Here is a 17,939-nt window from a genome sequence, read left to right on the forward strand (position 1 = left end):
TTTGCTTCCGCTTCCGGAGTACAAGCTTCTGCGGCTCTCCCACCGGTTGTAAGTAAATCACTAGGAGTCTGAGAGCATGGAAGCAGCGCGCCCTCCCTCGACGATGGGGAAGTTTGTGGTGGTCGGCGGTGGCATCGCAGGTGTTACTTGCGCTGAGCAGGTAGGCTGGCGCGCCGAGTTCCACCTCTTCCCCGACCCCGGAGGCGGTACCCTCCCGCCCTTCCCCTTGTCCCACGTTTGCAGCTTCCTTCTCCCCCTCCTCCCTCCCTCCCCCCCGCACTCCTTGCTTTCAGATGTTAGAGACTGCATAGTGGCCTTTGGACGAAGTTCTTAGTGCCTCTCAAGCTTCGCCTTAGGCGTAGGGAGTGGGGAGCAACGTTTTGGTAGGGGGGAACCCCCAAAACTGACTGAACCAGACTAGTTATGCCAGAGCAGCAAGAAGGCTTAAAACTAGTAAGTACTTGGTCAGAAAATTCAGCCCCCTTTCTTAATTAGCTGATTGAATTCAGCTTCCAGGTAAATGCCAGTTACTTAGTTCATCGTAAGTAACTGATAAACTCTTACGTTTTCTCCTATACTTTCTCCTGTACTTCTATTTCATCTCTAGTAATGTTTTGTAAAACAACGAGCAAGTTATTAAATGTAGCTGGGGAGTGCTTTTCTGATTCTAGTGAATAATCAGACCATATATATACATATATGTTCGAAAAAGGACTAGATTATTTTGTTGTTATAAACGTAAGCAATTATTGAAGCCACAGAAGAAGTGCAAGAAATTCAAGAGGGTTTTTTTTTGTTTTGTTTTGGGTTTTTTGTGGGGTTTTTTTTCAAACTTTTAATTTTTAGGTGTGTTTTTTCTTTTTTTTCACCAAGTAAACCGTTATGATTCAGGCATTGTACCTTATAAGGGCTCATTAGTTACGTATAAACAAAGCATGTCACCTCCTTTTTTAGAACTCACAATCTTGTAGAAGAGACATGAAAATAAATCGTTCCAATTTAGGGGTGCCTGTGGAGTTGGCAGGGTGTAAATTGGGGAGGGGGAGTCCTTTTGTCTCAGTATAGAAGATTGAGTAAAAGTTCACCAGGTAGACAAGAAAAACCAGAGGGTCCAAAGAGAGGCAAGGATATAATCTCAGGTGGAAAAGCATGGCATTACCTGAGAGCAGCAAAGCTCAAAGTAGGTGGTGTTTGGGGGAGGTGACCAGAGATGAAGGTAGGAAGATTGCCAGAGACCAATCATAAAGGGTCATCTAAGTCTTGTTAAGAATTTAACAAGAACTTTCAGGTAGTGAGATGATTTGGAGCGGTGGCCTAATGTGGTCAGATGAAATATTTTGAGAGGTGATTAGTTCCAGTGTGTTTGGGGCAGGGGCAGCTGGTTAAAATGAGACTGGAAGGTCAATTGGAAGATGAATTTAGTAGTATAAAGAAATTTTGAGGGCCATGTGTAGCAATGCAAACAAAGGGGAGAAATAAATTATAGAATATACGAAGAAAAGAAAGGTGGAGAGGGTGGTAATATTAAGTATTATAGAAAGTTCAAATGAGAAGATATTAAAAAATCTGGTGGATTTTAAGGATGCACAGGTGAATTGAAGATGTTCTTTTTTTTCCTTATTGAATTACTGACATACAGTATTGTCTTAGGTGTATGTCACAGTGATTGGATATTTTCATACATTGTGAAATGGTCACCTCAATAGGCGTAGTTACCCTCTATCACTATACAAAGTTATTACAATATTATTGGCTATATTCTCTATGGTGTACATTACATCCCTAAGACTTATTTATTTTATAACTGGAAGCTTGTTCCTTTTAATCCCTTTAATTTATTTTGCCCAGCTCCCGTCCACCCCCAACCTCTTTCCACTCTGGTAATCAACAGTTTGTTTCTGTATCTGTGAGTCTGTTTTGCTTTGTTTGTTTTTTAGTTTCCGTAATAAGTGAGATCATATAGTAATTATCTTTCTCTGACTTATTACACTTAATACTCTCTGGGTCCATTTATGTTGTTGCAAAAGACAAGATTTCTTTTATCTTATAGCTGAATAATATTTCCTTGAATATATTTATACCACATCATTTTTATCTATTCATTCTGTCAGTGGACAGTTAGGTTGCTTCCTTATCTTGGCTATTGTAAATAATGCTGCAGTGAACATAGGAGTGCATATATCTCTTTAAATTGGTGTTTTGGTTTTCTTCTCCTAAATACCTAAAAGGTGGAATTGCTTAATCATTTGGTAGCCCTATTTTTAATTTTTTGAGGAACCTCCATATGTTTTCCATGGGAGATGCACTATTTTACGTTCCCAACAACAATGGACAGTGGTTGCCTTTTCTCCACATTCTCACCAACACTTGTTATTTCTTTTTTTTTTTTTTTTTGGTAAAATGTTTATTTTTTTATTTTTATTTTTTTTATTATAATAATATTTTTATTATATTATGTTAGTCACCATACAGTACATCCCTGGTTTTTGATGTAAAGTTCCATGATTCATTAGTTGCATATAACACCCAGTGCACCATGCAGTATGTGCCCTCCTTACTACCCATCACCAGCCTATCCCATTCACCCACCCCCTCCCCTCTGAAGCCCTCTGTTTGTTTCTCAGAGTCCATAGTCTCTTATGCTTCATTCCCCCTTCTGTTTACCCCCCCTTCTTTATCCCTTCCTTCTGATCTTCCTAGTTCTTATGTTCCATAGATGAGAGAAACCATATGATAATTGTCTTTCTCTGCTTGACTTATTTCACTTAGCATTATCTCCTCCAGTGCCATCCATGTTGCAGCAAATGTTGAGAAATCATTCTTTTTGATAACTAAGTAATATTCCATTGTATATATGGACCACATCTTCTTAATCCAGTCATCTGTTGAAGGGCATCTCGGCTCCTTCCATGATTTAGCTATTGTGGACAATGCTGCTATGAACATTGGGGTGCATATGGCCCTTCACTTCACTACATCTGTATCTTTGGGGTAAATACCCAGTAGTGCGATTGCTGGATCATAGGGTAGCTCAATTTTTAACTTTTTAAGGGACCTCCACACTGTTTTCCAGAGTGTCTGTACCAGCTTGCATTCCCACCAACAATGTAGGAGGGATCCCCTTTCTCCACATCCTCTCCAACAATTGTCGTTTCTTGCCTTGTCAATTTTTGCCATTCTAACTGGCGTAAGGTGGTATCTCAGTGTTGTTTTCAACATCAGCCACAGCAACCTTTTTCATGACACATCTCCAAAGGCAAGAAAAACAAAAGATAAAATGACTTGTGGGACTTCATCAAGATAGAAAGCTTCTGCACAGCCAAGGAAACAGTCAAAAAAACTAAGAGGCAGCCCACGGAATGGGAGAATATATTTGCAAATGACACTACAGATAAAAGACTGGTATCCAAGATCTACAAAGAACTTCTCAAACGCAATAAACAAATCAGAAAATGGGCAGAAGATATGAATAGACACTTTTCCAATGAAGACATACAAATGGCTAACAGACACATGAAAAAATGTTCAAAATCATTAACCAACACTTGTTATTTCTTATCTTTTTGGTAATAGCCAATTGGACAGTTGTGAGGTGATATCTCATTGTGGTTTTGATTTGCATTTCCCTGATGATTAGTGATGTTGAGCGTGTTTTTATGTGCTTGTTGGCCTTCTGCATGTCTTCTTTGGAAAAAATGTCTTTTCAAGTTCTGCCCATTTTTAAATTTTTTAATATTAAGCTGTGTAATATTTTATTATATTTTGGATATTAACCCCAATTGGATATGTGACTAGTAAATATCCTCTCCCATTCAGTAGGTTGTCTTTTTGTTTTCTTGATGGTTTCCTTCTCTCTGCAAAAGCTCTTAGTTTGATTTAATTTCATTTGTTTGTTTTAGCTTTTTAGCTTTTTGTTTTACCTTGCCTGAGGAAAATGGTTCAAAAAAATATTGCTAAGACTGGTGTCAGAGAGCTTACTGCTTATGTTTTCTTCTAGGAGTTTTATGGTTTCAAGTCTTATATTCAATTCTTTAATCCATTTTGAATTTATTTTTGTATATGGTATAAGATAGTGGTCCAGTTTCATTCTTTCGCATGTAAGCTGTCCAGTTTTCCCGACATTATTTATGAAGAAACTTTTTTCCCCTATAATATATTCTTGCCTCCTTTATCAGAGATTAATTGACCATCCATGTGTGGGCTTATATCTGGGCTGTCTGTTCTAGTCTAATGATCTGGGTGTCCGTTTTTGTGCCAGTGCCATACTATTTTAATCACTACAGCTTTGTAGTATGATTTGAAATCAGGGAGCATAATACCTCCAGCTTTGTTCTTCTTTCTCAAGATTGCTTTGCTATTTGGGGTCTTCTGCAGTTCCATACAAATTTTAGAATTCTTTCTTCCAGTTCTGTGAAAAATGCCACTGATATTTTGATGGGGATTGCATTGAATCTGTAGATTGCTTTGTGTAATGTGGAAATTTTAACATTATTAAATCCATGCGCATGATAGATCTTTCCATTTATTTATGTCTTCTTACATTTCTTTTGTCAGTGGCTTTTAGTTTTCACACTGTAGGTCTTTCACTTCTTCGGTTAAATTTATCCCTAGGTATTTTATTATTTTTGATTCAGTTGTAAACGGGATTGCTTTCTTAATTTCTCTTTCTGATAGTTCGTCATTAGTGTATAGAAACTCTACCACTTTTTGTGTATCAATTTTGTATCCTGAAATTTTACTGAATTCATTTGTTTATTCTAATAGTTTTTTGGTTGAACATGGTCAGTTTTAATGGTAGTGTAGGGAAAGAAATAGAACTTAGTGGAGTTGAGGAACCAGAGTGTGATTTAAGAAAATTCTTTCAAGTTTAAAGTGAGAGAGAGGTTGTAGCCAGAGGAAAATGATGAAAAAAATAGCAAGTTAAGCCTCTAAATTCTGCTGAAGCTAATACTAAAATGGTTTTGTTTTCCCAGAGTGCATACTGGTTGGGGATTTGGAAGAGGCAGAATAGTTATGCCAAAGCACTTGGGAAAAGTCAGGCTAGGATTCTGAGTATTTATTAGTAAGGGTTTGCTGTAATATTATCCTACTGCAGGGAAGTGAGAATATTATTTTAAAATAAATAGAAGTTGGTTTAACTGTTATTTAGGAAAATATTTTCTTCTCATTCTCTGCATGACAACTTTAAATTGGTAAATAAGGTAGTTTAAATAAGGAATACCTCTTTATATCACTTTTTTTCAGGAGGTCTTTATTAGTGTTTAGTGTAAATGTATTACTCATTTTATCAATATCAGAGTTGAACATTACTCACCACTACCCCAGAAATAAGAAGACACAGAATGGAGACCTTCAGATGAGGAAAAGTGAGTTTATGGTTTCCTAGGTCATTTAATGACATTATTAAAATTGCATTATCCCTGTCTCGCCCTCCATGGCATATATATTAATACCTAAAGTACCTAAAGTTATTTATCATATATCTTCTCCTTTTTTTTTTTTTTTTTAAATAAGTTGGCTATTCAGTTTCCATCAGAAGATATTCTCCTGGTAACAGCTTCTCCTGTTATTAAAGCAGTTACAAATTTCAAGCAGGTAAGAACCTTTGTATAGCTTTCTTAGTATTAATGTTTTTAAATTTCAGTGACTTGCATAGTAGTTAGTGTAATTATAGTTTTTATATGTTTAAAGTGACAAATGTTCTTTTGATAGTCATTTTAAAATCAAAGCTCAAAGTTTAGAATTATATTAAATATCAAAAGCATCTAAATGATGTTGAATTTCTTATCTTTTTTTTTCTTCCCATCTTTTTCCTCTCACTCAGAATTACTTTTTAGAAAATTTTAAATAAAGTTCTTTTGAGGAAAAATGTTATGCAAATGTAAATATGAGTACAAATAGATTTGGATATCATATATTATACAGTTGTATATATACAAATGTATACAGTTGTACGTGAATAAATGTGTGTGTTTGCAAATGGGAAAAGTGCTTCTTAGCCAGGTTGACATGTGAAGATAATAATATTTCAGATGTGTAATAACTATCTCAGAACATCCATGAATTTACATTACACACATCATAACATTACATTAGGAGTCTGAAATCATTTGGGTCATAGTATCATAGAAGAGTGATCTCTTATGAAAAATTTCTGATTTATGTCCTAATGTATGTATATTTACATATTTATAAATTATGTATATACTGTAGTGCTATAATTATGTTATAATGCCTATGCAAAAAAATTAAATAAGTAAATCTTTTTTTCCCCATACTTTAGTGAAGAATACTACCATAGTCTTTAATACAAGTTTTCCCTTACATACTGATAATAAAATAAAACTTTCTCATGTCGTAAACCACTAAGACCAAGGGTAATTTAGTGCAATATGTTGCTTGTTTATAACCTGCTTTGAGGCACCTAAGATATCTTACTACCTAGGTACAGCCAAAGAACTTAAGGGATTGAGAGAACCAGAGAGTAAATTATGGCTATTAATCTCTTAAAAGAAAAAATATATATATTCAGTTATAGGGTAAGAGCACATACATAAGAGAAAGATGTATAGCTGGGTCTTATAAGTATTTTTCCAGAAGACAGAATTTGGTGTAGCTATTCCACAGTTTTAAGACTTCAATTTTTGCAAATTTTGTACAGTAGAAGAAAAAAAATCTTGGGTTCTAGGCCTAATTTATTTACTGGCTGCATAGCCTTGGCAAATCTCTGTATCTCAGTTGGTTCACTTATAATATTAAGATAATACTTTCCTTGTTTAGGAAGTATTAAGGTTGTATAGAAGGCTGGGAGTTTAAGATATACTAATATATGTGAAAGTGCATTAGAATAACAAATATTATGCAAATTCAGTTATTCTTAATATTCAGAAGTAGGAAATTGCTTCCTTTTTATCATTTATTGAGCATTTATATTATATATCAACCAGTGTGCTAGGTACCCAGAGTACAGAGATTGAAAGTATAGAGCATACACCAGAAAGTCACTACTGGTTATCCCTGAAGTCAGGGGACAGCAGTAGTGGTGGGGTAGTGTGAGATTCGGAGAACGGTAAAGAGGCATATTTTATTTTATATTAGGTGTTGTTTGTTTAATGTTAAAGAACATGTTTTCTTGGCTTGTGTAATTTCTTTTTTTTTTTTTTAAGATTTTATTTATTTATTTGACAGAGATAGAGACAGCCAGCAAGAGAGGGAACACAAGCAGGGGGAGTGGGAGAGGAAGAAGCAGGCTCATAGCGGAGGAGCCTGATGTGGGGCTCGATCCCATAACGCTGGAATCACGCCCTGAGCCGAAGGCAGACGCTTAACCGCTGTGCCACCCAGGCGCCCCTTGGCTTGTGTAATTTCTAAAGAAGAAAAAAGATTACTAATAACAACTCACATGACTTATGGAGTATTTACTATGTACCAGACACTCTTCTAAATGTTTTAAATGTATTAATTTAATCCTTAAGTGACTCTATGAAGTAGGTTCTTATATTATCCCCACTTACAGATGAGGTAAATGAGTCACAGCGAGGTTGGGTAAATTTCTGAGATGTGTATAGATAGGTCTTGAATACAGGCCCTTTGGCTCCATAGCCCTCATGGTTAATGATTAGCACTGTCTCAGAATAATCCCTTTCTATTGGGGCAACAAATCTACAAGACATAGTTATGCAATATGGTAATTATACTGATAGTGGCAAAAAAAAATCAAAACTGGGGTCATATTGCAATATATGCATAATTATTTTAATAAATATATTATGAATGAGTGCCAAAGCCTGCCTTTGCGAGAGTCCTGAAAGGGTTTACGTAGGAGGGTGCATTGAAACTGAGACTGAAAGAATAGTAGGTTTTCCCATGTTTGTAAGAGGTTGAGTGGAGGCAGGCATGTGCCAAGGTACATGAAAGTATATTGCTATGTAATATGCTCTAACAGGTACCAATATAGTGCTGCTGGAGTGTAAAGTGTGAGGTCGAACCAGTGGGCAGGGGCCAGACCACAGTGGGCTTGTATGCTATGATACAGAATTGTCTTTTATCCAGATTTAGATGATGCCAAACTTTTGGAGCATTTTCAGCAAGTGAGAATGCTGAATTGGAGATAGAAATTTAGTATTCCTCATTGTCTCAAGTGTCAGCTGAGCCATCTGCATGGGATGCAGTCTCCCAGGAGGAATACATGCAGTGAAAGAGCCCCGCAGCAGTGTCCTGTGGAACACTGTCGTTTAAAGGAAGATCAGAAAGGAAGACCTGAAAATGGCCACCCTTATTAGTCTAGATTGAAGAGGAAAACTGTGAAAGATGAGTATCGCTGAAGCCATGGAAGGCAGAAGTTTAAGAGGAGTGGTCACGGGACGCCTGGGTGGCTCAGTCCCTTAAGCGTCTGCCTTCAGCTCAGGTCGTGATCCCAGGGTCCTGAGATTGAGTCCCGCATCGGGCTCCTTGCTCAGCGGGGAGCTTGCTTCTCCCTCTGCCTGTAGCTCCCCTTGCTTGTGCTTGCTTGCTCTCATTCTCTCTGTCTGGCAAATAATTAAATAAAGTTTTTATTTAAAAAAAAAAAAAAGGAATGGTCAAAGGTGTCAGATCCAAGGGAATAGTCAGGCAAGACAAGGACTCAAAAGTGCCCATATCTAGTAAATCATTGGTGACTTTGAGACAGTTTACACTGTCTTCAGAAATTAGTAGGGGGTAACTCTAAAATGACAGTAACCATAAACTTTTCTCTTTTGAAATTTAGCTGCAAAGAGAGAAAAGATAGGGTGGCGCAAATAGAGGACATGAGGACTAGCGTTGAGTTTTATTCTTTTAAGGTGGAAAACACTTTAGCATGTTTACCTGTTGAGATTAAGAAGCCAGTAGGAAAGGCTGAAGATGAAGGAAAACAAGGAATACGTAATAAAAGTCCTGAGGAGGTGAGAGACGATGGGCTATAGAGCACAGATTACTGGATTCACCTTGAAAAGGTAGAAATGGGTCAAGGAAGGCAGACAATAGCCAAAAAATGTATAGATGGTGGGAAAGAAGTACTAAGAGTTCTTAGTAGTCTCTTTAAGCCTAGAGGTAAGGTGCTTTGCTGGGAATGCGGAAGGTGGGATGTGTTTGGGAAATATTAGAATGATGAACTTTTGGTGGAATTACTGAGGGTTGGAAGATGTTCCTTAGATGTTCTTCTCACTATATTGACACTTAGGCACCGATGGTGTAAGAGCAACGGTGGCTAAACTGGGCTAGAGGTCAGTGCATTCTTCACTGTCACGCACTCAGTTAAATAGAGCCAGTAAAAAAAATGTTAGTTTTATTAAATCCTGACTCTTAAGTGTACATCTTTTTAATACTCTGTATGATGACATGGGTTGTATGCATAAAGCGCTTATTCTGCACATACGAGTCATGTTGTCTCAAGGAAAAGCAGTTGTGAAGTTGCTGAGCTGCAAGAGGAACTGATTTCTCTTTTACGGACACCAGCTTTACTTGAAAGAACAACTGACACACCATGGTAATTGATATTTGGAAAATGAGTGAAGAGAGCCTGTCACTTAAAGGAAAACAAGTGACAGTATTTGTTGCCAGTAGGACAAAATTGGAGCTTTCCAGCCAGAATTAGAATTTTGGAAAACTCATTTCCTCGCTGTGAGCTTCATGGTACTTAAAGACTTTTCTGTTGAGATTGTTGATGATAATGTGATTTCTTGATATTGTAGTGATATAAAATGTGTTAATATTAGGAAGATCTCCGTAACTTAGGGAACCACTGTTGTACAGATGACGAATGTGATGTTACAAGATCCATTCAAAATGCAGGATAGACCAGTGGATTTCACAGTAACAGAGGATGAAAAATTATTTGATATGGTTTCAAATTCTCCATTGCAACTAATCTTTAAGAAACCGCTTGTTGAGTTTTAGTGTCACATCAAGGAAGAATATATGTTCTCTGAAAAGGCTGCATATACTTCAACCAAATTAACATATTGTAGTAGTTTGAACACAAAGGCAGATCTTCTGTTAAGACCAGACATTAAAGTTATTTGCAAAAATGTGAAACACTACCATTCTTCTCAATTTCTTTTGTTCTGGAAAAAATTGTTATTTTTTATTAGAAGGATATTATATCTGTTTAACATGTATTGGATTTATTATACTTCTAATTGAATTAAATATTTTACATTTTTCTCAGTTTTCATAGCTAATGTAGTGGATATCACTTGGTTTAACTCACACGGACAAAAGCTCTTTGGAGCCCTCAGTCATCTGTAAGTGTGTAAAGGGGTCTTGAGACTAAACGGTTTGAGAACCGCTTGGGCCATGTAGTAGGATTTTTCCAGTAGTATTTACAGGGCAGCTGAGGTCAAATGCCAGTCTGCAAGGTGCGGTGCTTCCACAGCAGACTGGGTATATAGGACTGGAGAAAGCAGTAGTTCGATCTGTGGTTGGGGGTTTTCAGGGTAATTAATGGTTAAAGATAACAGAGCAAGGAAGTAAAAGTTTGGGCAAAACACAAAATGATCTACAATGGAGTCACGGCTGCACAGGAAGAAAAGTGAGTCCAAGAGGATGCTGATGGGTTTGGACAACAGGAAAGAGTCCAAAGGCTAGATCACAGTAAAGTTAGCTGGTGAGTGGACAGAGGAAACTGTAAGGATAAGGAAATTGACAGGCTGTGTGGTGAAAATATGCAGAAGTGAGTAGAGTCAGCCCTCATTTTCCAGGCTAGGAGACTGAGGTGCAGTGACCTGGCTGACTTGCCCGAGTGGTAGGACTAATATTTGAGTTCAAGTCTTAAAATATGGAGTTAGCCCTCTTTACGCTGTATGTGGTGCAGTTGGCCGACTTTGTTTTATGAATACGAAGTAAGTACTTTATAAAAACAAATGAAAGTGTTTTAATTTAAAATTCTTGAAGTATTTTTTAAACCTACATTTTTACCTTTTCTGATCTAATAACAGGTTTCTAAAGTCTTGGAGGAGTTTGATGTTGAAGAGCAATCGAAAACCATGTTAGAAAATCGCTTGCCCAACATTAAGATTATAGAATCTGGAGTGAAGCAACTGAAGAGTAAAGAACACGTAAGAGGATTTCTTTATGACGCCCATTGTTCAATCTCAGCGAGCTTTTGCCTGTTTTCTTTTGACCCCGTGTCTACCACCACCACCACCACGAAGGTCCCTACCCTATAAAGTTTAGTGACACTGATTAATATTATTACTGGGAAAATTTATACTTGTCGTGAGTTTATTGAGATTATATAATTAGTTTGATTTAGCATTTTAGGTTTTACATTTCACGTGAGCATTAACATTTATATAGTGTCTGCTGTGTTCTGGGCACCGCGTTGCCCAGGGAGCGCCCAGTGTCATAGCAAATACACGTGCACACGTGTAACTATAGGGTCGTGAAAAGCACAGTCACTGAACTCTTATCAGAGCTCTGATATTACAGAGATTTGCGAGGACTTCACAGAGGGAATAATATTTGAACGAAGTTTAAAAGGTGGGTGAATTAAGAGTTCTTAATTAGGGGCATTGTAGGAAAAGGAGGTGGCTTATTCAGATGCCCAAAGAAAAGGAAAGGGGCACGTGGAAGAGTGACGCTGTCAGAGGGACTGTAGTGGGGACAAGGAAAGGGGAACGGCAGATGAGGCCGAAGAAATAAGACTGCGAAGAGCTGTTTACATCATGCCAAGAAATTTATAACCAATGGAGAAATGAGGAGATTTTAGGCGGAGGCAGGGTGATACCACGGATGCTGTTTTAGGAAGGTGGATGGGACAGCAGTGTTGAGGATGAAGAGGGGCGGAGTGAGGGGCTGGTGGCCAGCAACCGAATCAGAAGGTGTTCGCGGTCGTGCAGAATGGTAGAAGGCCTGAACTGAGACAGGCACAGGGTAAGTTGGAAAGAACGGCCCAGGTAGGAGTGAGATTTCTCCTGTAAACTCAGCAGGACCCAGTAGCCCGCTGGACATGGGACTGAAGGAGGCGGGCTCGGGAAGGGTGTTGTCAGATGATCAGCGTCTCCTCAGACGAGAGCTTCAGGCGAGATGGGAAGTAGAGTTTGCAGTTTGTGAGCTCTCATTTGTGAGTCCTCGCTTAGGGAGAAAACACACTTCTAATACATTCGAAACACAAATAATTTGACAGGAAAAAATAAATAAGTACTGAATTTTATGAGAAAAAAATTAAAAATCATGAATCCCAAAACCAGAATAAGTTTCTAATATTTACAGTAGTACCTATCTTATATAACATCCATGTCAGTTAATTTGCAAAAAGAAGTGTGCTCAGATGCGTCCTAATAAATTAGGAGGGAATTTATATTCGGGCATTTGAATAAATCAGAGTGTCACCCATTGCCATTTGGAGTGTCCTAAATGAGATCATGTCTGTATTTTATATTCTTTAATGAATTAGAGATTATGTGTTTTATCTTCATATCTACTTCCAAAAATTTAACAGTAGCCAATGAAAAGAGTTCTTGTGTGTGTTTTTACAGTAGCTAAATGCAAATTATTTTTTAAATTTGGTCAGAGTCTATAACTACTGTTTGCCAGATAAAATTCGAACCATATTATCTGCAGGAAGACACGTATAGAATTTCTATATGCACTGTACCCTGTGGAATTATTGGCTTTGTGTTTTTGTTATGTGGCGAAAGAGTTACAACGGGTAACAGATGTCTCAGTGAGTATCAAGTGCTACAGTTAGGATTTGCCATGTTTTGTAAGTCAAACACCTGGCACAATGTTAACCTCTGAACCACTTCACAAGGTCTGTCATCTCTCATAATCATATGTACTTATTATAGGTACATGCTTTCTAAAGGCTACTGCTTAGATGTAGATTTTCATTCAGTATTAAGGAACAAAAACAGTGGATCTCAAATATGTATTTTCAGACTGAATGATGTCATTAAAAATTAATATAAATAACTCTAAAGCCAGTTTGCTGGTGAGGTGATTGTTACTTGTACTTAAGAATATAAATACTGTTGTTTAGCACTTCTAATGTTTTCAGATAATGTACCCTTTCCTACCTACCGTACCCCCATGTACCCAGCCCAGCTATTAAGGTATGATACCATTAGAATTACTAGATCTTCCTACAGTAACATCCACTGAGATCAGAAATATTCATTAAGGGCTGCTCTAGGTATAATATCAGAATGCTCAATTTTAAAATTTCTGAATTTTTCTTTTTTTAAAGATTTTATTTATTTATTCGACAGAGAGAGAGACAGCCAGTGAGAGAGGGAACACAAGCAGGGGGAGTGGGAGAGGAAGAAGCAGGCTCATAGCAGAGGAGCCTGATGTGGGGCTCGATCCCATAACGCCGGGATCATGCCCTGAGCCGAAGGCAGACGCTAACTGCTGCACACCCAGGCATCCCTGAATGTTTCATTTTTAAGCTGAGGTCAACATACCTCCCTGAATATCATGAGATTCCTTAAGTTTTATGCAAAATCTGCTGTGGATGTGCCTTTTTTCCCAGGGGAGAAAGACTGGTTTTCACCGGATTCCCAGAAGGGCTCACGCCCTGCGATGATGGCGAATGAGTGGAGAACACGTTCTCGTGTTTGCTTTGATTTGTAGTTGCTCAAACGAAGTGTTGAGTGCCACCAAGAGGCAACCTTAGTGTATTTTTTGCTTTCCTCTTATTGAGTTTTTTATTTAAAATGAAATTGTACCCACGGATGAACATGTTTCTCCTCTCCCCTTGCTGTTTCTGCAGTGCGTTGTAACGGGAGACGGCAGTCAGCTTGTGTATGAGAAACTCTGTCTGTGTGCTGGAGCTACGCCGAAGTTGGTGTGCGAAGGAAATCCTTACGTGTTAGGAATCCGTGATACGGACAGTGCTCAGGTAACATTTGAGGTTGGGTCATGGGAAAGGAGCGTGAATATTTCTTAGACTTTTCTATATTTGAATCAAAGTATTCTACTTACAGTGTTAATTCCTAAATTATAGAAGAGGTTTGCTTTATGATCCATAAACCAGAAAATATTTGTAATGTTATTGCCAGTTTCAGTTTGGCTTTGGTTGATAATTTTTTTTAGTTCATGCTGATGTTCTGTGTTCTTTCCACTGTGCAGTGTATCCCAGATAGAACAGCTAAGCTGAAGGTTATAACTTATACACACATTCATTACTGCACTTTGGGAATATGTGATTTGCAGTCTAAATAATGTAATGATCTGTTTCCAAAAAGGTAAAGTATATCCCAAACTTACTGAACTTACCCCTTAGCCAAGAAGTTAATATTCAGATGTTTGTGGTACAGAATCATGACAGAATCCTAGAACCGAAAAATTCATTTGGTTTATTGTTGTGCTCAGGAACCACAGTAAACTATCCCAATAAGGTGAAACTCTGTGGAACCTTCTACAACTTCTGGTAATGGATCTCAGGACTTTGGGGTTCACTGACCCTTCTTTCCAAGAAGCTCTTCCTAGTTTCCGATCATAATATTCTGCCTTACCTCAAGCTCATTGTTGTAGTTCTGTCCCATAGGGTGGTAGTCTTACATTTATTAATGCTATTTTAAATTCTTGAAAATTGATGTTTTCTTTCAGCCTGTTCTTAATTAAATAGGAATGTAGAGAAAACTAGAAACTAGAAAAACTTAATTATAAATTATAACTTAATTATAACTTAATTAAAATTGTAAACATTTCAGGTTCCTGTTATCAAAGATTGAGTTCATAACTGTGTTCCAGCTAGGCCGCTAAATACACGAGCTTATTGCTTATGATAATCCTGTGTGACAGTATTACTCCCGTCTTACAAATAGGAAACTTTGATAAACTTTGATAAATTAAGTGTTTACCTATACTAAAGCAGTTATTAAGTCTCTCAGAAGTACATATTAAACTCATGCCATTTATCTCCGTGTCCAGTGTTTTTAACAGATCTTTCTTATTTACTGTCCTCAGTGAAGGACAAACTAAAATTAACTTTTCTTGTAGTGCATTTCAGTAGTTATTTATTGACTATTACAGTAAAGTTTCGGATGAATTTAATAGAAGTTTAGTAGCAATAGAATTTAGTAGAACTTGACATAGTAGGAAGAGGAATTTGGCTTCAGATGTCATTCTGAAGTGGTGGGACTATTCTGTATTTTTGAAAGTGCCACAAAAATGACCATGGCTGGGACACCTGGGTGGCTTAGTCATTAAGCATCTGCCTTTGTTTCAGGTCATGATCCCAGGGTTCTGGGATTGAGTCCCTGCTTGGCTGGAAACCTGCTTCTCCCTCTGACCCCCTCGCCCCCCATGCTCCCACGTGCACTCTCTCTCTCTCTGACAAATAAACAAATAAACAAAATCTTAAAAAAAAAAAAAAAAAAAAAGACCGTGGCTTCCCTAAGCTCATTGTGATCTTTTATAGGGGGCAGAGGAGGAAGGTGGTAGAGGCATCAATTGGTTGTCTTAGAGTGATAAGAACGTAACATTTTCTTTTGATATTGTGCCTGCTCCTAACAGCTTTATTTATTTATCTTAATGCTTACAGAGGCCTAATGAGATAGTCACTTCTTGTTTCCATTTATAGTTGAAGAACCAGAGGCACAGAGGGGTTAAGCAACTTGCGCAAATTACTAACTGCTGGAGGCAGTTACTAACTCCTAGAGTCAGGCAGTTACTAACTCCACCAAGCTGTTGTGCTGCTCATTCGTGCAAGTTTCGAGTGTTGACTGACTCCAGGGAAAGTGTCAAGGGACTAGGTGAGAAGGAATAACCCTGTATGTAGGAGACAGATCAATGTCCTGTTAGTAAACTGATTTGATGAAGGAGTTAGGAACGTGATGAACTAGAGGCTGTGCCGCTTGCTGGAATTCTCAACTACTCTCAATGCAATGTCCTAAAAGGCAAGGAGAATCAGCAGAGGCACTGCTGTGAAGGCCACTTACGAAAACAGCATTTGTGATATTGGGAGGGTGCGTCCTGGCAGAGTGGGGAAGTGAGATTTATTTTGTTCCTGTGTAAATCAGATAAAATTCCTACATTTTAAGAATATTATCAGTGAAGCCTCTTGCTTCAAGTTTTGCCCACTATTTACAGACCACTGTCTCATTTTCTTTTTAATACAGGAATTTCAGAAACAGCTTACTAAAGCTAAGAGAATAGTGATCATAGGGAATGGCGGCATTGCACTTGAACTGGTGTAAGTATATATTTTTAAATACTATTTAAACACTGCTCTTTGACTCATGTGATTATTGGCTGACTAGAAACACCTTGGTATTCTGAAATTCAAAGATAAATGTAATTGTTTTTCCTATATTTTCAAGGAAAATATCCACTTTATATTTTTAGCTTTCATGGAGTTCATAGTTGCAGTAATGTCATTGCAAAACATGAGTTTAGGGAATATTTTCTGTCTCAAGAGGCCACACACAGGTGACTGGAGAGATGTGATCCATAGAGGGGTCATTGAAAAACAATTTGTGCACACTTTAAGAGTTTCCTGGTCACAGCCCCCACCACTTTTTGTTTATATCCATTCTGTTTCGCTCATTTATATGGTTACCTGTCTGGCCCGTGACTCCCTATTTGAAGATCTGTGGTGCTCCCAGCTCTTGGTTTTTTGGAAGTTGGAAAATGTTGAACACTTAAATTAATACGAAATCTTAATATCTTAAGATGATATTTCAAGTTCAAAGAACACTGAGGAATCAATATCCTGCTATGGTCTATAGAGCATTGATTTTCTTTGTGATTTTTCTCTTCCAATGGATGGCTGACATGGAATAGTCTGGACATTTTCAAACCAGAAAGTTGAGTCTAACTAAGGACAAATTTGTATCAAAATGATGAGTTTGCCAAAGCCTGGTCCGTTCTAACTCTTGGACTAGGTTTTTGCTCCTTTTTTTTACAGGGTGGTAAATCCTGGTGGAAGCTTATAAGAGTTCCTCAGTTGCCTGAGTACTAGGGGTGGCAATCATTCTTGTAATTATGAAGTTTGTGGCACTATGGGGAACTGCAGAGAAACAAACAAAAAACTAGAGAGTCAAAACCAAACATGGCCAAGTGGAGGGAGGGGGCACATGACAAATTTTCTCCATTAGAGATCACCAAAATTGTAACTTAATACTATTATTCTTTACACTGGAAAATTTTCCTACATTCGGAAATGTTCAAAGTCTTACAACATTTAATCCTGTTAATCATTTGATCCATTTAATCATTTTCTTTAGGTTGGCGATCGAATATATCATTTGATACAACTCCTAAAGAAAGGCCGCATATACTGCTGTTGTTCCAGCGTAGGTCCACTGATGATCAGGTGTTTGTCATCTCGTGCTGAGAAATGACTCACACAGACCCTTTCTGCTCGTCAGCAGCCCTCATGTCCCCCTGAGGCAAATGCTCATTTTCGTCAGGGTAGTCTTCTTCTTTACTAGTGTAGTTTAATCTTTTCTTTCCAAAAGGCTTTTTTTTTTTTTTAAATCTCATAAAACCATACTTCATTGGTTGTTTTTTTTTAAGAGTGGTTTTAAAAGTGAAAGTCTTTCTGCTACATGTGAGGATACCTCTGTGGTGACACGTCTTGCTGAGGGCACAGTTCATAGGCTCAGGGGAGTACAGGGTATCCTGTGAGGTAGGGCACGTACAGGAGTTGCTCATGGTTACTTACTACTGTGGCCTACTAGTCAGCCATCAGTATTTTAAGCTATACCGATATGCATTATACTGTTATATTACTCTAAAATTTTTAAAAAATGGTAAAGGAATTTCTAATTTATAAAAACTAAAGAAAGTATTTCATAATAATGATGTGCCTATATGTAAATTAAGATATGAAATTTATTACTGAATGTTTGCATATTGATGTTCTGCTCATCAGCAATCCTGTATGACTTGAGGAGCATAAAATAAAATATTCTCCAAAGAATGTGAAATTTAGTAACTATAAATATTTGTTTCTGCCATAGGGGAGCAAG

The 17,939-nt window shown here is 37.7% G+C and overlaps 1 protein-coding gene and 1 long non-coding RNA gene across 3 annotated transcripts in view; one reads left to right on the forward strand and one right to left on the reverse strand.

Annotated features, from left to right (window-relative positions):
- The window catches only part of PYROXD1 (pyridine nucleotide-disulphide oxidoreductase domain 1), a 27,986-nt gene continuing 10,047 nt past the window's right edge, over positions 1-17,939 (forward strand). Inside the window, exons 1-5 of the mRNA XM_008707073.2 lie at positions 1-160; positions 5,515-5,595; positions 10,956-11,075; positions 13,733-13,861; positions 16,086-16,159. Coding sequence (XP_008705295.1) covers positions 77-160; positions 5,515-5,595; positions 10,956-11,075; positions 13,733-13,861; positions 16,086-16,159 — 488 coding nt within the window. The 5' untranslated portion in view covers positions 1-76. The remainder of the gene's footprint in view (positions 161-5,514; positions 5,596-10,955; positions 11,076-13,732; positions 13,862-16,085; positions 16,160-17,939) is intronic.
- The window catches only part of LOC103677813, an 18,586-nt gene continuing 12,323 nt past the window's right edge, over positions 11,677-17,939 (reverse strand). For both annotated transcript variants that reach the window (XR_005837877.1, XR_005837878.1), the window contains exon 4: positions 11,677-12,093. This is a non-coding gene — a long non-coding RNA (uncharacterized LOC103677813). The remainder of the gene's footprint in view (positions 12,094-17,939) is intronic.

This window comes from Ursus maritimus, unplaced genomic scaffold (assembly GCF_017311325.1).
Source record: "Ursus maritimus isolate PB19 unplaced genomic scaffold, ASM1731132v1 scaffold_26, whole genome shotgun sequence".
Classification (NCBI taxonomy): domain Eukaryota; kingdom Metazoa; phylum Chordata; class Mammalia; order Carnivora; family Ursidae; genus Ursus; species Ursus maritimus.